At 47.4% G+C, this 26,472-nt stretch overlaps 1 protein-coding gene and 1 long non-coding RNA gene across 3 annotated transcripts in view; one reads left to right on the top strand and one right to left on the bottom strand.

Annotated features, from left to right (window-relative positions):
* Positions 1–24,747, bottom strand: part of tshz3b (teashirt zinc finger homeobox 3b) — a 30,063-nt gene extending 5,316 nt beyond the window's left edge. Inside the window, 2 exon segments of the mRNA XM_084682885.1 lie at positions 23,793–24,153; positions 24,564–24,747. Coding sequence (XP_084539011.1) covers positions 23,793–23,832 — 40 coding nt within the window. The 5' untranslated portion in view covers positions 23,833–24,153; positions 24,564–24,747.
* Positions 24,748–25,047: 300 nt separating this feature from the next.
* The window catches only part of LOC146247159 (uncharacterized), an 82,135-nt gene continuing 80,710 nt past the window's right edge, over positions 25,048–26,472 (top strand). For both annotated transcript variants that reach the window (XR_014732275.1, XR_014732276.1), the window contains exons 1-2: positions 25,048–25,159; positions 25,341–25,429. This is a non-coding gene — a long non-coding RNA (uncharacterized LOC146247159). The remainder of the gene's footprint in view (positions 25,160–25,340; positions 25,430–26,472) is intronic.

Genomic DNA, 26,472 nt, shown 5'->3' with positions numbered 1-26,472 from the left:
CCTTTGTTCTTTACTGCAGAGAATGAGAGAAATGCAGACAGGGAGAGAGTGTGTGAGAGAGAGCATGGTGAGAGAAAGAGAGAGAAAAAATCCCTTCAAACAGAACTTGCCACCTTATTCTTCTCAAGGGGCAACAGCTTGAAATTAAAACTAAATTTGAAATTAATGAAGCACATTCTGGAGGTGGCATTCGTTTCTGAAGTAATAAATTACTTGTATCAACCTCCGAGACAGCAGTTCCTGTCTGTCAATTAATATGTCTTACACTTCTTCTGCTTTCACTAATGCGTTTCCTAACACACACTCTCGCCATTTGAATTAAGCATGCATTTTCACTCATTACTCTGTACTGTCTCGCCTTCTCGTAAATAAAAATAAATGCATGTACGTTTCCCCGAGACAAATCTCCCTGAACAAAACGCATTTGCCTCAATTACCAAAAGATTAGAAAGTTTAGAGTTATCATTTACAGTTTAGAGGGAGGGTACTGCCGGCTTTCAATTTATATTCAAATCCCTTCAGTCTGAAATAATAAAATGTGGACTGCACTGAGATGGGGAAATTAAAACAATCAAAACTAAATTATTTGTTTCTTCTGAACTGTAAGACAGGAGAAAAAGAAAGACGAAGCAAAAGAAAGAGAGTGTGGGTGTGTGATTTGTGTGAGTGTGTGTGAGTGTGTGTGATTTGTGTGAGTGTGTGTGAGTGTGTGTATATATAGCATTGGGCTGACTCCTAGCATTCCTTCGTGTAACTGTTCATCACTCATCTGACCAGTTCTGTAAACACACAGATACAGCAGGACATCACTGACTAGCAGGGTGTATTCATGTGCAGACAGGCCATCCCTAACACTATGAAACCTCATGGACACAACTTGTCCTAAAAGTAAACAGTAAAATGATTCACAAAAAAATATTTGGTTATGAAAGGTTATGATTACAAATACACCTTATTCTATGAGAATTGTTTGTCAATTCTGTAGAACAAATCATTCACCAACACATGCCTCGGTATGGGGGTTGTGAAAGACCCCTGGCTTATTGTAAGTGTGTGTGAGCGTGTGTGTGTGTGTGTGGTGTACTGTACATAAGACAGGAGTAGCTTGCTGTCTGCAAACTCTGCCAGCCGTGTCATAGAACACGCTTCAGCAATGTTACTGCAGACTCCTCTCGTACTCTCTTATTCTCTCTCTCCCTCTTACTCTCTCTCTCTCTCTCTCTCTCTCTCAGTACAGTGCAGTAGCAAAGGTAGAGAGTGTAAGTGTGTGTGTGTGTCTGTGTCAGATATAGTACTGCATTGGCAGCAGACACACAGAGAAAAGTCTCAGTCATTGTCAACCCTCTCGTTGTGTTGCCTTTGGCAGTGCGACACCGTGGGATAAACAGATGCACATACACAACCCCACACCCACAGCCACAAACACACACAATGGTACTGTAGAGACACAGAGAGGCAGAGTCCCAGTGTGGGCAGATCACGATGCTGTGCCTCCAGGCATGCTCCAAGGTAATTCTACAGAGCGGCTTGAGAGCTCTGTCTCACCGTCACATGGAAATCATTAAACATGCTCTTCCACACACACACACAGACACACACACGTACAAAACTACGACATCACAACATCAAAGTGCCACCATAAAGGATACAAGTTAAATTAGGATAAACCCATTGACTGCTCAATCCCTCCAGTTAGACACCATCACATGGGTTGAGAGTATGATGCTAGCGTCAAATACAGCATGAAATCACTAGTGATGAACAGCTGGAATGTTATGTGGAGACTAAACAGAGCTAAAGCAAACTGTATACGAATAATATGTGGTGTAATCACATATTACGCATCACTTTCACACACATACAGTGGACGCACAGACATGCTGATGCACACACACACACGCGCACGCGCGCTTGCAGGCTGCCATCTGTTGTGTATGAGCCCAGAGGACAGCTGTGGAAGAAGAGGAAGCAGAGAGCAGAGAGCTCCATCAAGGACAAATGGCCATGTCAAATCTTCCTCCTCCTTACACACACACACACACACATACACACACACACACACACACAGACCCAGGATTTCACAGAAGTGATGACGGTCTGAGATTTCTTTGTTTCTCCCTCAGTTGTGAACTCACCTGCAGAATAGTGAAACGGAAACTTTACCGTGTGTGTGTGTGAGAGAGAGAGAGACAAGGGTAGATAGTGATGAAGGAGGGAAGAAGGACGGGAGAAAGAAGGCAGGGAGGTCTTGGAACGGCGTCAAAACTCTGAGCACACAGGGTGCCCAACTTAGGCCTCTGGACCTGGTCCAGACCCACACACTCTGACACCAGGCCCAGCCTGGCCCAGCCCAGCCCCAACCTCTTTAGAAGCCCAACGGCTGTTACAATATGGTGTCCTCTCTCTCTCTCTCTCTCTCTCTCTCCCTCTCTCTCTCCCTCTCTCTCTCTGTCCTCTCAGACCCCTGCTGGAGTGACTGCTGCCAAACACATCACACACACATACACACACACATACACACGTGTACACACATATACACAGGTGCTCTTTTAATTAGAAAACACCAAGTGGGAAGAGAGAGAGACACGGAGGGAGAGAGAGCGAGAGCGAGGGTGGGAGAGGATGAGGTTTATTCTTTTGATGGGGGGAGTGGGGGAGGAATAACCTGTGAATGAATGGGCAGAAGAGCTTGATGTGATTTTCAGGAGGATATCAAAGAGCCAGAGAGGATATCAGGAGAACCGACTGAGGACAGCAGAGCATGTCTGGACTCAGAAAATACAGGCTTCATTTGATTATTTACAGAAGACCTTCCTGCAAACTCGCAAATGAGTGAACTAAATGAACTCAATTACTTAGCTAGTCAGGGAAGAGAATACCATTGAATACAAGGTTGAACTGAATGTACAACAGTTAAAAAACAAACTGATTATACAACTGATTTCACGGAGGTGAGCTGGAAGTTTATTATCGTGATGGTCACTTTCTCTCACTTTCTTTCTTTCTTTCTCTCACCCCCCATCCATCCTCTTTGCTTCCATCCCTCTATCCTCCTTCCCCGAGGAGATCCCCCCGCAATCGCTATCATGACCCACGTTAATGAAGTTAATTGAATCTGAGATCAATAATGCTTCATTATCCGGATTTGACATGCATAGACAAATTGGTTTGTTAGCCATGTGTGGATGCATGTGTGTTAGCTCGTTTGCGTGTCTAATGTTCGTGTTAAGCATATGGGATTGCGTGGTCGCATGCATGTATGACAGTGTGTGTGAGGGTGGCTAAGCGGGCAATGCTTCCAGAAGCTGTGTGTGTGTCTGTGTCATTGATCGCAGACAGACGCCACATCGACCCAGACTCCTCATAGAGATGGAAGCTGAAGACAGAGCCACACTTGGAGGCCAGTGAAGCTGGACGAGAGACATACACGCTAAAGAACCTCTCTCCAGTTGAAACGCCACTGCTGGAATGGCAATGAGCCTCTGGCAGAGTGAATCCAGCAGCATGGCTATCACCCAACACACACCGTTCATATAGCTGTCTGGGAAGCATGCTGACGAGGGAAGTACGAATGATCGAGGATTAGGACGCATTTGTGTGTTTGTAAGTGTGTGTGGGCATGCGCGTGTGAACAGGTTAGTTCAGTTTGAGCAGATAGGAACTGTAGGATTCTGGGTAGACACGACGGTGTCTGGGCCTACCATGCACTGGGACACACATGTACACACAAACACACCTACTACTGCATTTGTGAAGTTGACCATTCTGATCCATTCAGTATTTTTCCTTTTTCATGGTGGTTTGAATTCAAGGCCTTCTTGCTGTGAGGCGACAGTGTCATGCACTGCGCCACAGTTCCCCCTGAAATGCAAACACACGGGAACACACCAACACACACCCATGAAGAGTCAGCTCGTAACTCTCTTGCAGCGGTATCACTGCCCCTCTACGTGACCTGACCCCTTCGCATAGCTCCATCAGAACTGACGGTTACGGGTCATCCATGTGACCATCAATATTCCGGCACCCCTATCATTAAACACACACACACACAGGTCTGATTGTGGGCTATTGATTGTGCATCATTTCGATCGTGGGACAACCTGTTGTATGAGATCATGTGAAATAACACTATGTCCTGCTAGCATCCATCACATGGCCGATACACACTGAGCCATAATGGAGCTGAGAGGATGATCTCTACTAAATGACCCTGCGCACTTCTTTGTTATTCAGATGAGCTGCACTCCTAGCAGTCACATTCCTGAAACACAGTTCACACACGGGTCACCGTCCCAGCTCCCTGGGGGAGAGTGTGTGTGTGTGTGTGTGTGTGTGTGTGTGGAGGAGTCATGGAGGAGAAGCCAGTTGGTTGCACAGGGTTATCCAACCAGGGATGGAAAGCAAGATCCATCCTCTCAGTCTCTCTTTCTCATCTCTACGACCCCACGTTCTCCTTCCCTCTTTCCTCCTCCTGGGGTATGTTGGTAACTGACTATTAGGGACCTTTACAGGTCAACCTTGAGGTGATCAGACTTCAGCAGTTTTCAGGCAGTTTGTGTGTGTATAGTAGGTATGTTTTGTTATTATTCACCTCTCCTTCCTCTCTTTCTTATATTGTTCTTTTACTCCTGGATTTGTCAGGGTGTGGTCTCCACCCCCCCCCCCCCCCCTCTGTGTGATGGGACCAGCTCTGCCTCTGCCTATCCCTTGGGCCCTGCTATACACACACACACACTCACATACACACATTTTGTCACACTGGACAGAGACAGATATGACAATCAAGGACAGATAAGGTATAACCCTGTTTCACATGTAGTAGTGAAACACACACACAAACATACACACACACACACACACAGAGAGGCAGAGACAGTATAATAGAAAGGTAACAGAGAGAACTAACAGGTCTATCCCAGCAGCATTACCAGCATCAGGGTGGGAGAGCTGCTGAGATTCAGCTGCTGTGTGGAGGTGTCGGAGGGAGGGGAGGGGGGAGGGGGTGTAATGGGGAAGTGGCAGCCTGACCCCCCCCCCCCCCCCCCGGCCCCCCTCTCTGAGTCCGGATCTAGATTTGGTTTGTCACTGGGTATCCATTACCTGCCAGTCTCCTCTGATCTCTTTGGACAGCTCTGATCAAAAGATGTCATCGGACCTGCTCCGCGGGCCACGCTAGGGAAGTTAGCTCTGGGGCCGCTAGGCCGGGGAGACCTGAGCCCGCAAATAAAACGACATCATCACTTTGGGGGTCCGTCATGTACACAGGAGACGATTATGATAATGCCCGCTCTGTCACCGCGGAAACGGACAGTGGAGGGGAAAGCGGTGTCTCTGAGGCTAATGTCGAGGATACAGCCCCCTCTCGCTTCGCCTCACTTTACCCTGTTTATGCGTGTGTGTGTGTGTGTGTGTGTGCTCCAGTGAGAGGGAGGAAGCACCTGAGCTGTGCCAGGAGAGGAGAGTGGCGCCGAGTTGGGCCCGGTGAAGAGAGTGGAGCCAGCTATAAAAGGTGTGAGATGTGTAGGGCTTTAGAGGAAAGAAAAACGGCTTGCAATAAAGCAGGAAAACAGCACTGCTCCAAGGCAATTTAGACTGCAAAACACAAACCATTAAGTTTGTGCATTATCTTTTAATTTAATCTGGAATGATTTATAATCCATCACGCAAGGCTTCAACCATATCCAATTATTCTCTGCGGCTTGATTGACAACAAAGGTGATTTATTAAGCTAATAAAATGTGATGTGTTCTCAGCTCCCCCTGAAAATAACCAGCCGGACTGAGACTTTAAAGAGACACTCGCCCTGTTTTAGAGCCCTTACACACACACACACACACACACACACTTGACAGACAATGAGATCAATAGCAGTGGCTTGCATGGTGTGTGTGTGTGTGTGAGTGTGTTTGTGCCGGTCGGAGTGCGCACATAGGGGTTCACCCCCCTGAACAATCACTTAACGATCTTGCCACTTAAAAGAGAGATCCGTCAGAGCCTGGCTCCCGCTCTGGGTCGCGCCGCAAACGCTGGAAATCAAAATGTCAACCGTTGTAGGGAGGTGGGGGGGTGGGGGGATGAATGTGCATGCAAGGCCGACTGATTATATTAGGCTTTAATTCCTCCATCCGTGGTGTATATGTCATCTTATTCTCCGCTTTATCTGCTAATGTTCCGCTCAATCACTCGATATTAATGAAAAGCGGAGTATTGAGGGTGGGGGTGTATGTGTAGTATGTGTGTGTATGTAGTGTGTGCATGTGTGTATGGGGGGGGGGTGAGGGGTCCAGAGTTTACATGCATACCAATATTACCCAGAGGTTCAGGGGGAAAGTCATTAAGGAACGTGAAGGTGTTTACAGCTGCAAGGCATGTAGGTCTACTTAGTGAGGCCTACACATGGAGAAACACATGTGCCCTTGTCAAAGTGCATGTTCACAGTCCTACTCCAGGATTGGACGTATATCACTATACTCTGATGGCACTGTTCATTGATTTTACCAAGTTAAATTATTTGTTCAAGATCTGCTGAATAAATAACACATAAATAAAATAATATAGAATAGTATAATATACTTTTTTTTTGTGGCACTTATAGTTTGTCCTAGTGTGTCACTCCCAGTAGTTTAAGTTAAACTGGTCTCATAAAAAATATTTTGTTTATTGTATTATTTTTTTTCATATTCCAAATGTACAGTATCGTTCAAGCAAAATCTTGCCAAGCCCCACCCACCCGCCAGGCCCCGCCCACCTACCTGCCCCACCCACCCACCCACCAGCCAGGCCCCGCCCACCCACCAGCCAGGCCCCACCCACCAGCCCCACCTTTGTCCCAGTGGCCCCCCCTGCAGGCTGGTGTGGGAACCATGACAGGGCAGGATGGATCCAACTGGACCAGGAACTGCTGCTGGACTGTGCCCAGCTAGGTCACTCCACAACCAGACCCCCACACACACACACCCTGGTAGAGAAGAGGAAACTAGGGGCTGTGGGTTTCTGACTGCTATTCTGGAGAGGGGCTGAGGAGAGACGGAGATGAGTTGGGAGGGAGGGAGGCTGGGGGAGGGAGGCTGGGGGAGGGAGGCTGGGGGAGGCCCTGTGTGCTACGTGCTGAAATGAAACACAATAGGATGTAAACAGGATGCGTAATTAAGACACCGCTGATCCAGACAGCACGGCTGCTGCATGACATAACACACACACACACACACACACACACACAGACACACACTGACACATACATTCAAACATTCACACATGTGCACACACATGCAAAAAATGATACATAGACACGCAAACACTCTCAAGTACACACACACACACACACACTACACGGTAGGTGGTAAGGGAGAAGAGAATGAAAGAGCTTGTAAATGTTAACAATTTCTTGGGGACTGGTAGAAGGTGGCGTTCTGAACACTATTTAAGTCTTATTCATTATTCTACAACTGAAACAGCATTCAATGTGTTGTTGCATACAAGTATTATATACAATAATATATATAGTATATGGCATACTATATAGGATATATTTTTAATGCTAATTCAATTGAAAATGTTAACATTATTGAAAATGTATAACAAATGAGTTTCCAGTTTCCTTGTCATTAATTAATAATGAATCTATTTGCTGTTTGTCCTTAAAGTATGGAGCTATATTCCCAGCCTGGTTTGCTGCCTGGTCTACAGCCTGCTATACAGCCTGGTTTGCTGCCTGGTCTACAGCCTGGTCTACTGTTCACAAGCTAAACAGCCTCACACAACCAGGAACACAGAACAGAGGGACAACAACAACATTCCTCACACTGGTTGGGAATTAGAGTGGAATGTTCTCATACCCAGAACCAGAACCAGACTTAGACCCAAACCGGGACCTAGGCCAGGACCCAGGCCCAGTGCATGGATGGGGGGGGGGGGGGGAGCAGCTGGACCTCCTGTCTAGAGGGATCTTGAACGGTCCTGTTGGCTTTTAAGGTAAGGAACTGATAGGGTATCACTTTCAAGTGCTGATCGTGAGAGAGCGAGAAAGAGAGAGAGCAAAAGAAGAGAGAGAGAAGGAGAGGGGAGAGAAGAAAAGAGAAAGGGAGAGGACTTTTGATGCTCTTTATTGAGACATTCCTACATTGAAAAAAAAAACACTGCGAGGGGAAGACAGAGAGAGGAAAGGCGAGAGCGAGAGGAAGAGAGAGAGGGAGAGGAAGAAAGAGAGGGAGAGGGGATGAAATATTACAGGAAGAGAGACGCCAAGTTGAATCATGTAATTAGTGATTAAGGGCCAACTGCAGCATGGCAGAATGAGCCTATAGGAGTTGGCTTGACTGTTAGGCGTCAAAATGGCTCCGGTGTGTGTGTAGCAGTGAGACAGACAGAGGGAGTGTGGGGCATCAAAGGGCATGTTTAGATGTGTGGATGCCTGGCCTCTTTAAACTCTCCTTTTACACACAACCCCCTGAGGGCCTTTGGTCAGGAGCCCCTCCTCCCTCCAATTAGTGTGTGCGTGTTTGTGTGTTTGTGTGTGTGTGTTGATGTGCACACATACAACATGCCTAAAACTAACAAACAGGCCGTGTGTGATCAGAGAGCAGCTCCTACCTTGCATTGTGTGTGTGAGCAGGATGGAGCACCGCAGGGAGCTAGGCTGCCAATCCGGTCCCAGATTTTTACCCTACCCCACTCCCCTCCTCCCAGCCCCCTTACCCCACCCCACCCCACCCCCCTTCCCCAGATCCGTACCCTACCCCAGCCTCTCTCAGCCATAATACAGAAGCCCTGGTTATACCACACACAGGCACACACACACATGCACAGTCATGCTGTTATGTGTAAAATAGACATCTGAGTGTGTGAGTGTGTTTGTGTGTGTGTACAGACCTTTAGCAATAACAAACCATGAACACACTGCCATGGATACCAGCTCTCTGGTGGATACTCTTCCCTGCATGTACTCTCTAAGGGACACACACACACACACACACACCTGAGAGACACACACACACACACAAAGGAAAGAGACACAGGAGGAGACACACACAGGAGGACACACACACACACACACACACACACACACAGGAGACAGGAGGAGCGATAAACACAGGAGGAGAGAGAGACAAACACAAACACACATAAAGAGACACACACACACCCACAGGATGAAAGACAGAACACAACAGATGCAGATAGAACACAAAGACAGACAGACAGACAGACAGACAGACAGACAGACAGACAGGCGTACACAACATAGAGACCTGCTTCTCTATTTTGAACCACGGAACCACACCAGCACCACCCCCTCTACATCCCTGTCCTCCCCCAGGCCTGAGGCCTTCCCTTGGGCATGGTTAGTCAGAGCACCAGCCTCAGCCGCCAGGGTCATCTACTGTACCTCAGCACATTACTGGGCAATACTGGCCCCCACACACATCTCTCTCCAGCCTGCTGGCTGGAAAGATCCGGTCTGGATGTTGGACGGATATGACAGTTATGTCATAGGCATGACATAAGGCAAATCTTCCTGTTTCACACAATTGAATGGCCATGGATGATGAACCACACCAGAAACACTACCACCACCAGTAACCAGTACCCGGTAACCAGTAGCAGTAACCAGTACCAGTCAAAGGTCCATCTCTCTGTCTCTCTGGTTCCAGTCACTGAACCACCTCCTCTACACTGTGTATTTATTATGGATGTGAAATAGTCAATACTTCATATATAGCTCCAAAGTGACAGCTAGACAGACAGACAGATCTGTACTAATATGGTCAACAAGAATTTAAGACACACCCACTGTTACAGAAAGTGTGTGATTTGTGATGTGCATGTTCTGTACACCATGTGACAGCTGTGCACCCCCCACACATGGACACACATACCACATACACACACACTCACACACACACACACATACTGTGACACACACACACACACACAATCACATACACACACTGAAAAGGCCGGGTCTGCCATGTCTGGCATTCCATGACATGGGCCTCAATTGATTAGAGTGATTTAGTGCCTCCCGCCTACACACACACACACACACACACACCATGGTGGACCGTTCATCTCGTCACAGTGACACACAGCTTGAATACTCAGAAGCCCATCCCATAAACCCACCCACACAAACACACTCATATACACAGATGTCTATTTTACAGATAACAGCATGACCGTGTGTGTGTGTGTCTGCGTGTGTGTGTGTGGCCTCAGGAATGCATAAACAGTACAAGGTTTTATCGGGTCTAAGTGTAACATCCTCTGGTCTGATACAGGAAGTGTCTCACACACACACACACACACACACACACACACACACACACACACACACACTGCATCACTCATTTCTCTCGTCTGACCTTTACCACATGCACACACACACACCATATAAGCACTAGATAGATACAATATCGGTATCATCAAATCCACTTGAGGACAGTGAGAATCACAGTAGACACACACACACACACACACACACACACACACAGGCTTTAGTCAGGAGAGATAAGAGGAGAGCAGAGATGAGATGGATGTTCCTCCATGGCTTCCCTATGATGGTGGAGCTGGAAGACCCACATCTCAGTGACTGTGTCGTTAATTAAAACTAAAAATATCAAGGAATCTTCCTGAAGAGGCTTTTAAAGGCAGATCACATTAACTCCATTACAGCGTGGCACCCGGGGAATTTCAGAGACACAGCAATTGCATTGTTGTACAACTGCTCTCTCTCTCGGCCTCCTCTCACCCTCCATTCTACAATCTTACATTGTGTTTTTTGTTTGGCTTGAGCTGATCCATTCTGGGCTAATTGTCCAGGGAGCATTCACAAGCTATGGATGAATGTACAGTATGTTGTGTCAGGCAATCATGTCTATGGACACTGCCAAACACACACCTACTCTCTCCTCCCTCTTTCTAACACACACACGTCTTAGTACGAGGCGTGTGTAGTGTTGAGGGGTCTCAATTCAAGTCTTTAAATAGGCAAGCCTACAGTTAGACAAATCAACATTGAGCTGTTGTTCCTCTATGGGCCCTTGGTCTGCTGACTTAGTCTGTATGTGAATGTGTGTGTGTGTGTGTGTGTGTGTGTGTGTGTGTGTGAGAGAGAGATCCTAAGTGAGTGTAATGTACTCTTTTGGCGTGTGAATATTAGAGTTTGTGCACGTACGTTTGTGTGTAGAGAAATATATGTATGTATATATATATATATATATATATATATATAGAGAGAGAGAGAGAGAGAGAGAGAGAGAGAGAGAGAGAGAGAGAGAGAGAGAGAGAGAGAGAGAGAGAGAGAGAGAAAGAGAGAGAAAGAGAGAGAGAGAGACATGTTTATAGCCCGGGGCAATGGATCGGGCTTAAGCATTTTAGAAGGCTGTTCACAGTAAGAGGTGCTATGGGAACATGTCAGTCTGTCTGCCTGTCTGCCTTCCTGTCTGCTCTAACTGTCAGCTCTGCCTGTCTATCTGCCTTCCTGCCTGTCTGTCTACCTATGTTCCTGTCCATCTGTCTGTCATACTACTTGTCTGTCAGTCATACTATCTGGCTGTCAGTCATACTGTCTGCCTGCCTGATGGTCCTGTTGTTGTGTCCGCTCCTGAACCTCCATGCCTGTGGAGAACACAGTGTTCCTGTGGACAGACCAGCACTCCGCCGTCCCAGATGGGAACCAGGAGGGGATGCAGCCCAGCATGGGGCCAGCGTGTGTGGATCCCAACGGGGCCCTGGAGGGCCGCTGTGCCTGCTGGATGGGAACAGGCTGGACTGAGCGCCCTGTTCCTCTGCTTATCTGAGGGAACACTGAGGACATATCAGAGGAGGAACAGGATGGATTGCGTTCGAGAGAGATGGAGAGAAAATGAGAGAGAGTGAAAGAGCCCTGTGTAGACCTGACCTCAGATCACCCAGAACACGGCACATACGTGCTCGCACACACACACCCACACGCACGAACAGACACAAACACACACACACACAGGGGTGTGTGTTGAGGGTGCCAGTATCAGTTTGAAGAGCGCCACTTTAAAACATGTGCAGCTTTTCTAGTACCAGAATCACTCACTCACTCACTCACTCCCTCCCTCTCTTTCTCTCTCTCTCTCTCTCTCTCTCTCTCTCTCTCTCTCTCTCTCTCTCTCCCTCCCTCTCTCTCTCTCTCTCTCTCTCTCTCTCTCTCCCTCTCTCTCTCTCTCTCTCTCTCTCTCTCTCTCTCTCTCTCTCTCACACACACTCCCCCCCTCTCCTCTACACTGCCAGCCTTTTATTATTTCTCTCCACTTTCTAGACGGTCTCCTTTTAATTAATTAGACCTTGTGCCACTGAGCTGCTTCTTCCTGCTCTCTCTCCCTCCTCCTACTGACAAGAGGAGAGAGGGAAGCAACAGAAGAAACAGAGAGAGCAAGGTAAAGAAAGAGAGTGAAGGACGGAGGATTACATATATAGAGAGACAGCAGAGCAGAGAGAAGGACAGGAAAGGAAGAGAGAGAGAGATAAGGAAAGGAGAGAGCGGGAGAGAGAGAGAGAGAGAGAGAGAGAGAGAGAGAGAGAGAGAGAGAGAGAGAGAGAGAGAGAGAGAGAAGGAAGAGTATCCTCCAATCCTCTCTCCTCCTTCGCTCCACTCCTCTATTTTCCGCCTGCCCGTTCCTTTTCTCCAGGACCAAGTGCTAGCAGGGGTCATATCTTTTTAATTATCTTTCCTGCCTTTGATTAATTATTCCGTCTGACAATAGCGTGCTCCTAATGCTTTTCACCTGCCGCCGTTGATTGACAGCGCCTCTGTCTGAGTCAAAGCAAACAGCTGCTGCCATGATTGCCTAGCAACCAGGATGTGATGGATGAGTCCCAGAGATGGATGGCCACAATAAATCATGTCTCCTGCTATAAAACGGAGAGAGGAGAGGAAGGGAGAGAGAGGTGGGGTGGAAGGCAGGGTGGAAGGGAGAGGGAGAGATAGAGGGAGGGAGAGATAGAGTGGGAGGGAGGGCCAGCACAAAAACAAAACAACCTTTCTGTCTCCCTCTCGCTCGTCTGAAGGTAGGGGCTGAAGGGTTACTGTCCTCTCTCGTCCTCGTCTCTCTGCCCCCCTCTCCTGCCCTCTCGCCCTGGCCTGAGTGAGCAGGAGAGACGACCCCCCCCATCCCCCTCCCTCGCCCCCACACCTCCCCCCCCACCCCCCCCCCCCGAGAAAGAAAACTCTGCTGAAAGTCAGAGGAACAATTACATGACGTTCAGTTTGTCAAAACAACACCACTCCAGTCTTCTAACAGCTATGTGTCACCGTGGAACACTGTGAAAGTCGACGTTGTGAAAATGCAACCGGAACAATGCTGTCATTATATTAGATACTACGACGCTCAGATCGGTAGTGTCTCTGAAAATGGCTTCTAACGGCACACTTGAGACACACTTTATCCAGTGTAAACAGCACACAAAACATGATAGAGAGCACTCCACCATCAGTCCGGTTAAAGAGAAATCAGCCAGTGAAGAAGGCTGGGCCAGTCTGGTTTTAACATCCTAGTCTGGATGTTTCTTACTGGGAGGCCTTAACTGAGGCCGTAAGAAAGTCAACCATGTCTCGCACTTAACAAATCACAGCTGTTGGCCCTCTCTCTCTCTCTCTCTCTCTCTCTCTCTCTCTATCTCTCTCTCTCTCTCTCTCTCTCTCTCTCTCTCTCTCTCTCTCTCTCTCTCTCTCCAGACCCTACTCAGTGCACGAGAAAACTACAAATCCCAGTGAAGACTACAAATAGGCTACACACCAGGTCGCTCACTTCAACACATGGGGTGTAAGTCCAAGTTATGCCTGGCTGCTGTGTGTGTGAGTGAGGGTGTGTATGTGTGTGTCTGTTTTCATATACTTTTATGACCACCGTAGGTTTTATTTTTATCCGTTCTGGTAAAACTAGTGCACAATGGAGGGAGCAAAAGAGAGGGAGAGAGAGAGAAAGAAAGAGAGGGACAAGGAGAGAGAGGTAGAGAGGTAGAGAGCTGGTGTCTGGTAACAAACAAGGCGCTGGTGGAGTCATCCATCACCAAACCCACGTCCTGCCTGAAACCAGCACTCACAAGCCTCTCTCTCTCTTTCTCTCCTCTCATCCCCCTCTCCTCTTCTCCTCTGTGACTCAGGTTACACCTCCACAACGGCCAGTCTAAATAATATTCACCATGATGAATGGCAGAGCCAGCCTCATATCCATCAACAATCCCTTTTTTAAGAAGCATCCATCTTCAGTAATGCTCCCTTTGAATCATGGGAAAGAAAGAGCGAGCAGAGAGTCGGTGTCGTAACCCCGGGGACGAGAGTAGGAGAGAGGGCTGAGCCGTGCAGAGCCTGCCATGTGTGTGTGTGTGTGTCGTCCTGAGTGATGCCTGTCAGCTTATAGGCCCAGACACACAGAAACAGGTGTGGGTGCAGGGGGGCCAGGGGAGGCACATCACACACACACACACATCACACACATCACACACATCACACACATACAGATGAAGCGTAGACATGCACAAACCTATACAGACACATAATAAATCCAACTCAGTCTTTACACAGTTTCAACCTACTTCAAACAAGCTCCAAATCATACTCAACAAACATTCTAAACACGCTGACTAACACACACACACACACACACACACACACACACACACACTCACGACATTCCCGACTGTTCTACGTTTGTGCCCATCTCACACATAGGAGTGAGGAAGAGAAAGAAAAAAGAGAGAGAGAGACAGAATGAGAGAAAGACAGCCATAGAGAGAGGCCAGTCAGTCAGAGCCAAACTGAAACTACAACAGCCGTTCCCCTTCGCTCCCTAACCTCTCACTCAACACCCTCCCTCCCTCCCTCCCTCCCTCCCTCCCTCCCTCCCTCCCTCCCTCCCTCCCTCCCTCCCTCCCTCCCTCCCTCCCTCCCTCCCTCCCTCCCTCCCTCCCTCCCTCCCTCCCTCCCTCCCTCCCTCCCTCCCTCCCTCCCTCCTCCTACCTCCCTCCCTCCCTCCCTCCTCTCCTTCCATGTCCCACCCCCCTGCCCCCCGGAGGCGTGGACATGCGGGCCCCTGTGTGAAGCCAGGAAGACACACACACACAGACACACACAGACACAAACAGACACACACAGACACACACAGACACATACACACACATACACACACACACGGGGCTGTGGCGAGGCCCCTGTCCCTTCCTGCGTTGCTTGGTGGGTTTGATAAATGACACGCGTCATGCTGTCAGGAGAGAAGGGCGGGGCTGTGATGTATGGCCTCGCAGATGAGAGGGGGAAATCAACTGTTTGGCATGGAGCTGCTACTCTCTGCTCCTGGACTCCACAAAACAGCCCGGACCCACCAGCACAGCCCTCTGGAGTGTGTGTGTGTGTACATGTGTTTGTGTGTGTGTGGGAAGAGTGGGACAGAGAACAGGCCGCCCTTCTTTTCCTTTTTCTCTTGCCTGTCTCTCTCTCCCTCTCTTTTTTCTCTGTCTTCCTGTCCCACTATCCCTCCCCTTCCAAGCTACAAAGAGGAAGAGTTCATCTAGGAAAGATCCCCCCCCCCCTCCTCCAAAAAAAAAAAGTTAAAAAAAAGAGACAAAAAAACAGTTGAAAGCAAGCTAGCTCGGCAGGGAGAGGGCAGTTATATCAATCACAGTTGAGTTTGGCAACAAGGATTCTACTATTTCAAATAAAAGACCTAACTCAGACAAATGGCCTTAACATGGGAGAGAAACCTGATCGTCCGAACCCAGCTGGTCATAAAAGAGGAGAAACCAAGAGAGAGAGAGAGAGAGAGAGAGAGAGAGAGAGAGAGAGAGAGAGAGAGAGAGAGAGAGAGAGAGAGAGAGAGAGAGAGAGAGAGAGAGAGAGAGAGAGAGAGAGAGAGAGGGGGAGAGAGAGAGAGAGAGAGAGAGAGAGAGAGAGAGAGAGAGAGAGAGAGAGAGAGAGAGAGAGAGAGAGAGAGAGAGAGAGAGAGAGAGAGAGAGAGAGAGAGAGAGAGAGAGAGAGAGAGAGGACTGGAGGGGGAGGTCTACTTTTTCCTGTTTGCTCCCCCATCTTTTTTTTCCTTCCTCCTCTCCTCTCCCCTCCCCTCCTCTCTATCTCAGGCTCACCTCCTCTGTTCTCTCTGCCTCACACACACCCGAGGTGGCTGACATCTGCGGAGTGCATTTAAAGAAAAAAATGTGTCAGAGGAGCGTGATGCCCCCACCCCCCCCTCACTGGGAGGGTTTCATTAGCTCAGGCAGGGTGGCACTTCTCAAGCTCATTACAGAGCAAGGATTTATGGAGCAGAACTCGATGGCGAAGAAAAGGCATCTGTCAATAATTGCAGGGAGCAGCACTCACATCTCCAGAAGCTTTGAAATCTCATTAGGTATGCAGTTATCAGGCATAAAGATCAAAAACATTACTCAACTCAGACAGAATCCAACCAAGAAACATTAATTAGCAACAGGCCTGCAGTATAAAATAAAACAGACTTCCCCTCTCTCTCTCTTTCTCCCTCTCTCTCACACCTGCTTGCCTTTGCCAAGCACAGAAAAACAGCACTTCCTTCCTGTCACACACACACACACACAATCAACACACACAAACAGGAAATATCATAATCGATAACACAGAAGGGCTGGCAAGGAAGACACACACAAGACTACCACCTCTAACAAATCAGACAACAATCACCCCAACATTTCCTGGTAGCCCTATGAAGTCACTGTACACACACACACGCACGCATGAGAAACAAGGGGGTGAGGATAATTCATGGCATCTGAGACTGATCAGTAGATAAAGCGAGGAGATGGAGGGAGGGACAACAGCAAATGAGTAAGGGAGGAAAGGATGGTGGGAGGGAAGGAGGGAGGTAAGGGGAGAAGGAGAGGAGAAGAGGAAGAGGCTGTCAGGTCTGAGAAGGATGTCAGCTCTGGCTGGCCCTGATTATGTGGGCCTCCACCACTGGCTCCCCTGGCTTTCATCACCAGCACCATCACACACACACACTCACACACACACACTCACAAGCGGCGGGCGTGACTGATGGCTGCCAGTCTCAGTTGGACCCCACCAAAGCCCCCGCAGGAAGGAGGTTATCACTCTCACACACACACACACACACACTCTCACACACACACACACACACGTGAGCTTATGAACACTGACACACATGTTCTACTCCTATAGACATGCCCCCAGACAAGGCAGACATAAAGACGCCCCCCCCCCCCCACCTGCACCCACCCTCACAAGAAACCCATTCCTGGAGCCAGGCCCAAATGACACTCAGAACCCCCCCCCCTTAAACCCCCCAACCCCCTCCCCTCCCCCCATCATCTAGTCTGGGGGTTGTCTGGAACCCCCACCCCACGTCGACATGACAACAGCACAGACAGGTATTACTCCGCACAGCCATATTTCACTACTGAGGGCTGCTGGGAGATGTAATCCTCTGTGTAGCTGCCACAGTCTGAAAACCTGAGGATGGCTCCGTCACACCATCAGATACACTCCAAAAAGGAAGCCGACCCACACAAAGAGGCCCACTGCTGCCAATAACAGGGCTCGATGATTTATGTTGATGAGGACAATAGCAGGTCCTTTTTTGATACTGTATATATTGTATTCTGTATGTCTATACTGCACACACACGCTCCTGGGTGTAGAGTGTATATAAATATGTCTCCTTTGACAGGAAGTGCTCAGATCCCACAAACCCCCCCAATTTCCTGTTTCCTCAAAAATGTGCTGGGAGAGGAGCCATTTCCCCGGGTGCTTCAGTGAGGGTCCTGTCCACGAATCAGGCTTCACAGCGAGTTCATGGAGCGTGCTCAGAACCAAGGAGGAAAGAGCCTGCCCCGATCCCAGGCCAGGAACCATCCGGCATGTCTACAGCTGCAGCTTCACCAGCACACTGATCAATCATCAGCAAGGGCCAGAGATGCACAGCGATTCAACAAATACAAGCCTCTCTTTCTTATGTCTATGAGCGCCTATGTGTGTTTCTTTGTGTGTGTGGTGTGTGTGCATCTGTGCCTGTGACTAAGAAAGATACGAGCTTCAAGTTTGTTTAGTATGTTTTCCTATACATCCCAATTTGAACCGTTTGGTCTCCAAGCGGAGCAGAGGTGGGAGAGGCTGTGTGAACATGGTCCGTGTGCAGAGCCGTCCAGCCTGTTACTGCATGGCCCTGTTTGCACCCAGCACAGCCCTGCTACCAGCTCCATCCATCGCTCTCTCCGCACAAAACAATCTTTGGAGACGAGGGACGTGAAGCGAGGGGAGGGAGAGAATGAGAGAGAGAGAGAGAGAGAGAGAGAGAGTGAGAGAGATAGAGAGAAAGGGGAGACATAGATACTGAGGGGGGAAAAAATGAGGGAAGGATGCAGCCTTGTGAGCCAATTTAAGAAATAACTGCTGATGCATCAGCTATTGACTGTTTGAGCGCTCGTGATAACGCTCAAGGCGAAACTGGGAGCGAAATGACAGCATCAACCGCCTGCAATAAACTGTAGGCCGCCAGACCAAGGGAGCTCTAATTGACAGCTGTCAGACTAATGGGAGCCATGACGGAAGATTCTGGAAGGAGGAAAAAAAAAATCTGTTTATCAACCATCAACCGTAGATCCTGGAGGAGGAGAAGGAACTTTACCTCCCACCTCACTGCCTCTCTCCCTCCTCACACCCTCTATCTTGCTTCCCCTCTCTACCTTTCTCTTTGCCCCGTTTTTCTCTCCCCCTCCCGGTCTCTCTCTCCCAGTCTCTCTCCCTCCCTCCTGCTCTGGGCCTGTTCATTGTGGGCAGTCTGAGGCAGTGAAAGAGGCAGAGGAGGGCCATAACTAATCACAGTGTCAGCTGGCTGCCTGGGAGAGGCTCTCTCTGGGCACAGCTATGCAGGGCTGGGTTACAGGGGGACTGGGGCTGTACAGGGCGGGACTGGGGCTGTGCAGGGCTGGACTGGGGCTGTACAGGGCGGGACTGGGGCTGTGCAGGGCTGGACTGGGGCTGTGCAGGGCGGGACTGGGGCTGTGCAGGGCTGGACTGGGGCTGTGCAGGGCTGGACTGGGGCTGTGCAGGGCTGGACTGGGGCTACGCAGGGCTGGACTGGGGCTGTGCAGGGCTGGACTGGGGCTGTGCAGGGCTGGACTGGGGCTGTGCAGGGCTGGACTGGGGCTACGCAGGGCTGGAACTGGGGCTGTGCAGGCTGGACTGGGACTGTGCAGGGCGGGACTGGGGCTGGGGAAACGGGGTCTGAGGTTGAGTTTCAGGGGACAGGGTCTAGGCAGGACTGAAGTAAGACCAAGCAGAGAGGAACCAGGACACCCAGAAGATCAGGAACACACTAACACAGATTCACACACACACACACACACACACACACACACACACACACACACACACACTATTACACACACACACAGTCATTCTCACATGCACAAGCTTTACACTCATTTTTATAGTCATGGTAAAAGAGGGACTCCTGAACCCATACTTGACGTGTTAACAGGTCACTACCAAGCAAACTCCAATAGTGTACACATGCATTTAGTCTAAACAAAGCATTAAAAAGCACTCAAAGAAATAGAATAATATTTGAAATTATTTGTTTTCTAATTACCCCCCAAAAAGAGGGGGGGGGTATTTATAAAACAATGATTATTTTTCCGCTTTAATAAGTAATATAATTATCATGAGGGCTTTTAGCTAGGATAATTAGCTTAATTAAGATGGCATGTTTTATTATAATCCACAAAGCTTGTACGTGAGGGGCCTTGCTGTTTGGAGACTGCAACTGTCTCCACTCCCCACCTGGAAAATACACTGTCATTTGGACTACACAACACTCACTGTATAGAGTCATGTGTAGATAACTACAAACGGTATACTTTATGACATATATACTATATGGCCAACTGTATGACGCGCAACTTATGATATCATTACAAAACACATATTTTTCTAATCCAAATCCAATGTTATGGTTTTCTGTTTGTGTGTGTATGTGCTTGTGTTCCAATGGGTGTGTTTAAATGGGCCACTGCACTCAACATATATCCACCACAAGTGCAACGTTAACACACATCAGGCATGATTAATCCCTCTCTCATCCACAATCAATCACACAGACACACACACACACACACGCACACCAGAATCACAGAAATCAGCTGCTTTTCCTCAGCTGCGATCCGCCTCCCGTCAACCAGAACTAGATGTGTCCTGATTTAAATATTTAGATGAATCATGTTTAGCCTATTTAAACATGATCCTGATGATGTGAACACTATGATTAATCCCAGTACCTCAGGATCCACAGTGTCCTGATAGCTAGGTAGCAGGCAGACCCTTCTTATTACCAGGGCGTGCGTCAAAAACAGCTCACTGTCAGAACACTCTCCGCTTACAGCAATGGCTTCCCCTGTTAAGAGTGCGTTATTTACAACGCAACAACAAGGCTGGAACAATAAGCTTGTGATCATCTCAGGCTCAAAGTAATGCTATCACACCGGCCCCTGGCTGAAGGCCCGACCTGACACAGAGGTGGAGGGAGGGATGTCAATATATATATACCGTGTTTGATGTTTGCTCTTCCTCCTCAAAACAATGATGTGTCTGCTCTCATAAGGCTTCAAAGCCCAGAAGCAAAAACAAGGTTTTCGCTTCGCCATTGTCCACCTCTGAAGGGTATTATGAAGAAAAAAAAGTCAAGAAAACCTGGGTAGACAGAAAGTGGTGTGTGTGTGTGCATGAACTGCTCTTATGAAGCCAGGACACACACCCATGCACACCCTAACACACAAGGTACACGTACAAGGCACACACCCCCCCCCACACACACACACACACACACACACACACAGACCAGCGTCTGGTTTCTCTGTGTTGTTATTCCTCTGCAGGCCATTAAAAGCCAGCCTAATTCCAGCCCAACGTGATTACCAAGGTACCCGGCCCTATTCGTCACCTGCAGCCGGAGGATTGAGTTAGCGCCGGACTGAAGGCATGGACGACTGTGTAAGATCAACTTGATTACATCAAACTAGCTGCAAACCTAATTGGGCCTCGTGACAGTGTGCGGAGCTTGTCATCTCCAATCATTAGAGCTGTCAGGGATCCATCAGCTTCACAGCTAATTAGGTGAACACTAATGAAGCTGGCAAAACAACTTCTCCTTTTATACGGCTGAGCAAGCCTTCTAGACTGCAGGGCTGGTGGAGGGGGGGGAGTCGGAGAGACGGAAGGAACGAGAGTGTATATGTGTGTTGTGTGTGAGAGAGAGAGGGGAGTGAAAAGAGAGAGACGGAGGGAGACAGAGAGGGAGGGAGAGCGACAAGAGATGTTCTCATGAAACGCTCAAGGTTGCCGGGGACTAGTTTTCCCAAAGTTCCTAATCAAGGCCCATCATCTGCCATCTTTCCTTTGCTCTTTCCATCACTACAGCGCAATCAATTTGTCATCACTCTTTGTGTGCCACGGAGCACTCCTCAACCTTATAACTTGCAGCTGTGAGGGAGAGAGAGGGGAGGCGGGATGGGGGGCGGGAGCAAGGGCTGTGTGTGGGGCGAGGGGGGGAGGGAGGGAGTCTGAGATGAAATAAATACAAAAAGGGGCAAAAAAAAAATACAAATACAGGAAGTTCCGCTGGCTAAAAAAAACCTCTCACACCACTTTTGTGTTTTTCCTCATCTGCTCATCAAAAGAATAAATACCTAATTCTCTCTCTCCCTCTCTCTCCCTCCCTCCCTTGTCCTCTTTAGTGGAATAAGAAGGCTCTCAGTCATTCCCCTCTCCTCACGTCCATTAGGGAAAAGCATTTTGATAAAGTAAGGCCCACAGTCAAACGTATGGAGCGCTACCCAACGAGAGCACTCTCGCTGCCAACCTCTGATTGACCATTAGAGCCATTGATGAATGTGGCTGTCAAAAGGGAGACAATTAAATCAAATATGAAACAAAGTCCCTTTGATGGCTGATTCTGATGAAGCTAACCAGTCTTCCATCTCTCGATTACACTAATAGTAACATTTTTCATACTAGCAATGTGTGTATGTGTGAGAGAAAGAGTGGGTTGAAATGTAGTGATTCTGTGTGTGTGTGTGTGTGTGTGTGTGTGTGTGTGTGTGTGTGTGTGTGTGTGTGTGTGTGTGTGTGTGTGTGTGTGTGTTTGTGTGTGAGTTTCAGTATCTCACAAATTACTGAGATAGTTTTAAACTACCTTAGTTTAAGCATCATTCAATAAACTATGATTGTTTTACAAATCAATCTAATGAATAGATGGCATGGCTTTCTGTACAGTAACATCTAATCTTAACATTTGTTGATCTCCATATTACCAATATTTAAAGTCAACATCTGACTCTATAGCGTACTTTATGAAGACAAAATATCTTATACCTACTGAATTTAATTGATGAAGATTTAATATACAGCGTGTTTCTGAAAATGTCTCTAAGGTCTACTGAAAGAAAGTAAGCAAAATTTCCTAAATAAATCAATACAAACTTGTTGTCTTTTGTCTCTTTACAAAATATAGCGTGCTGCCTCAGTGGTAACCCAAACATAAAGTAACTAGAATCTAGTCTGTACGAAGTGGGCCACTATTTCATACTCTTAAAAACTAAAGAACATTTGGCCTTTGGCTTTGGCAACGCAAAACTACAAAAGAGGCAATTAAAGATGTTTTAATGGGCAGTTGTCAAACCAGACATGACGTCACGGAGACCGGCGTTGCTAGGGCGGAGTGATTTATCGATGTTTATCGGGATTGAATAGATCAAAGACAAGCAGGATGACAGGCGATCAATCTGCCGTCAAATCAAAGATGGCAATTGTCCATTACAGGCTCTCCCAGCCCACATACCTTCTAGAGTGGACTTTGAAATAATCGTTCTTTCCCAGAAAAGGGTATAAATAAAAATAAAGAAATCAGCCTATGTAGGGAAAGTAGGGGAAAGTTGACTTTTTTGTGATCAAATAGCTCCTAAAAAACTGCGAAGGCGAGCATCAAAGACATCCATGACAGTCAGCTGACACGAGGCCCCTTTTCCCTACGCTTCTTCATAGATCTCTAAATCATAGTCAATATCTGCACCCTTACCAGGGCGTTGGGAGAGAGTAGGCTAAAATAGGGTAAAGGCGGAGAGACTATCAAAGCTCAAGTTGTCTTTGCTCAATCGGATAGAGAGACACGGTCTGAAAGCCCTTTTATCCTCCTCGACAACCGTTCTTGCCTACAGCAGAGGTTTTATCGAATAGAATCTTCTTTTTTTTCTTAAAAAAAAGTTATAGACTAGCCTACAAAAGAACACACTACCAAATGGAAACTGTGTTCCTAATTTGGTAAATTCGAAATAGAAAAAAACATATAAAACTTAAGTTATCCCATTTTTTATTGTTGAATAGTGTAGGCCTACTTTAAATAATCTGAACTAAACAATACAACGTAGCAATAACCGTAAGCGTTATTGATATTGCGGATTCGCTGAAAAGGCTATCAAGAGCAACGTAGGCCTACGTGATTGTAGAAAAACGCATCCGCTTCAAAAGAAAGAAAACTTAGGTATGCCAGTGGAGCTCCACCATCCCTCGTGAGTGAATGAGTATTCTCCTACTAAAGCCCACACTGTAGCTTTGGCTCACACAGAAACATTGCCTGCGTACACCCTCTCTCACACACCGTCACACACACATTGGCTACACGGCCTCGCACACACTTCGGTATAAATGTTAGGACTATACTGACGATGGGGATACGGCGGCAGTCGTAAAAACACACGATAACATGCAAATCATGGCACGGTACCTGCCGAGCGCCTCGGCGCTTGCTGTTTCCTCCGCGGCATGGTTGTTATGGGCTTCTGAAGAGTTCTGTAGCCCCAGAGATTCCGAGCTGGTCCGCTCGTCTTTGATAGCGGCGCTTTCCACACTGTACCCCGGGCGCTTTCAGGGCTCTGACATATATCGGCAGTTTTCAAACAAAAACTCAGACAGTGAAGAGAGGGTTGATCTGAAGACGAAGCAGAACAAGCGGGTCTTTTTTCCTCTTTCCCCCCCGTTCGACTTGGATATCACGGCAAGCAGACGAGCAGTACAGTGGAGGGGAGAAAAAACCGTTCAGCCGCTAGTGATCCTCTCACTCCGCGGTAGAGGCTGCAACAGGCAAGCTTAAAGGAAAACGAAATAATCGCGTCACTCAAAGTCTGCAAAGAGGGGCAAACATCAAGCAGTGTCACATTTGAGCCTTGTCCCTCAGTGGTTAGCTCTAGTGATATTGGCGTCACGTCTTTCTGTCTCTTCCCCTCCCGCCTCTTACATTGCTCTCTAACATGCAACTATAGTGTCATACAGCACATAAACTAGTAGACAAGCTTAATTAGGAGATTAGGTGAATATAAAACTAATGTACCCTATGTAGCCTACCACACAGACTGAACGTAGCCTATAATAAATACCCTTGTGTGGGAGTGAACATCGTATCCACTACAAATGGAGACAAAACATTATAATTATCCCTATAGGCTATAAGACCAGCTGTCATGATGTCGTCGAGATGTTAGCAGAATGGCATACTTACTCAGTCGGTTGATTAACTGTGTTATCCATAAGAAATTTGATTCCAATAATCACCAGCAATTTAAAAACCAGCAGGGAAACATATGAATGTCGCTGATATCATCTTGGAAATCTGGCGTGATTCCAATTCCCCTTGAAACATCAACCGATATATCTCTTATTCTGAGATAAAAGGGGGAAAAGACCAAATGTTGAAAGAAGAGATGGACGGACTTGTCGCCCACACGCTGGCTTGCTCCGTTATTTTGTCCAAGCGCGTTCAAAATCCGCTGAGAGCAGTTCGAATCGATGAGATACGTGCTTGATTGGGTATCCCTTGTTGTAATAATGTACATCAGAAGGAGGGGACGGGCTCGTGCTGAGCCTCAGCTGCTCCGAGGCTCGAGAGCATGGATCAGCAGCTATTGCCAAACACTTTCTTGGCTGCTAATACCACTTTTCCCCTTTCTTTGTGTGGCTGATAGTAGGTATTTAAAACAGCAACAGCGAATCAGACGCGTCTTTCTCACTGCAAGATGACTCCTTTGCCTCAAGTGAGTCAGCCCGAAACAAACGCGCTCCTTTTTTATAATATGAAGAATAGTTTTTTGTTTTATGGTAAGATCAAAATAATGAACATATATTTATCTACATTTTAGATGACTACACACCCTAATAGGCAATTAAATTGTATTTTGCAGTGCTTTCCCCAGTAGTATCATCTAAATAAAAAAAAAGTTAGAGAGAAATCTGTATTATTCACTGGGGAAAGTGAATCAATTGTCCAATATTTTTTCAGATGTATTCGGGATAAAAAGCAGTTTTCCGACTTCTGCTGGAAAGACGTTTAATTGGAATGCGAATACTTTTCTTGTCAACAAGATAACGGTAAGTTGTTACGGGTTTTTTCTTCTGCCAGATGTGCCGGGGTCCGTGTCATTGTCGTGTCGCGATTTCCTCTTGCGCCGCTTTGAATAGTCAGAAATGGTCTCTTCGACCGCAAAAAGGGAAAACCCCGCATATGAGTGTAAGAGTAGGTCGTTGGGAACGGAATCTCCTCTTCGTTCGCCAGTTTGGTTGAACGATAAGGAAGAGCACAGTCTTTCACCGATTCGGAATGTTTTAGCCTAATCTCGCTGTGTGTGCCGCTACAGCACTGCATACCGTTAGATCCGCCCAAGCATCTGTCCGTCTTACCATTGGCGCATCCATCAGTGTCACACGCGCTGCACGTTTGCAACGACAATACCCTCTTCAGTCCAGACAGAGAAACCGCAGAGGAGAGCATACACACCCAACAACATGCCTTGGCGACAATTACGGGGACATAGACTGCGTCATTGTTTGGCATTTTCCTACTATAATAAGATCTATCATCATAACTGCTTCAAGGAAGACTAGTTTTGATACAACTTCTTACCCTCGCAACATACTGTAGACGAGTCACAGACACAGATAAACACATTGTGTCAATATACTACTCACTGTTGCTGCGGGTTTGACTTAATAGCTTTATCCAATGTTAACTTTAGCCTACACATTCCAATGGATTGTAAACGAGCATAATTTCAATCATTTCTATTTGCGTGGAATTTATTTACTATTGTAATCACGTGCGTAAAGTATCAATACAAGCATGTAAAAGTAACCTTTTATTCAGAAAACGAAGAAACCTCGGTGACTAACTCCTGTGTGACTGGAAAGATTATTGAAAATATGCGATGCAGTATAAAGATAAAGTAAAAGTCTTAAATGTAATTTTTGTATATATATATATTTTTTTATAAAATCGGAAGTCAGCTTGTTCCTTTATGTTCACACAGGTCTACAATAATTTATGATAACAATGGTGTTTACATGTGATCCTTTGTGCACTTTTCAGAGCTGTAAACATTCTAAAGAAAGCATCGAGCATGTTAGAGCATCGTGGA

This window comes from Hypomesus nipponensis, chromosome 19 (genome assembly GCF_054491055.1).
Source record: "Hypomesus nipponensis isolate SF chromosome 19, ASM5449105v1, whole genome shotgun sequence".
Taxonomy (NCBI): domain Eukaryota; kingdom Metazoa; phylum Chordata; class Actinopteri; order Osmeriformes; family Osmeridae; genus Hypomesus; species Hypomesus nipponensis.
Note: the sequence above shows the minus strand (reverse complement) of the source record. Positions and strands in the feature narration are given on the sequence as shown.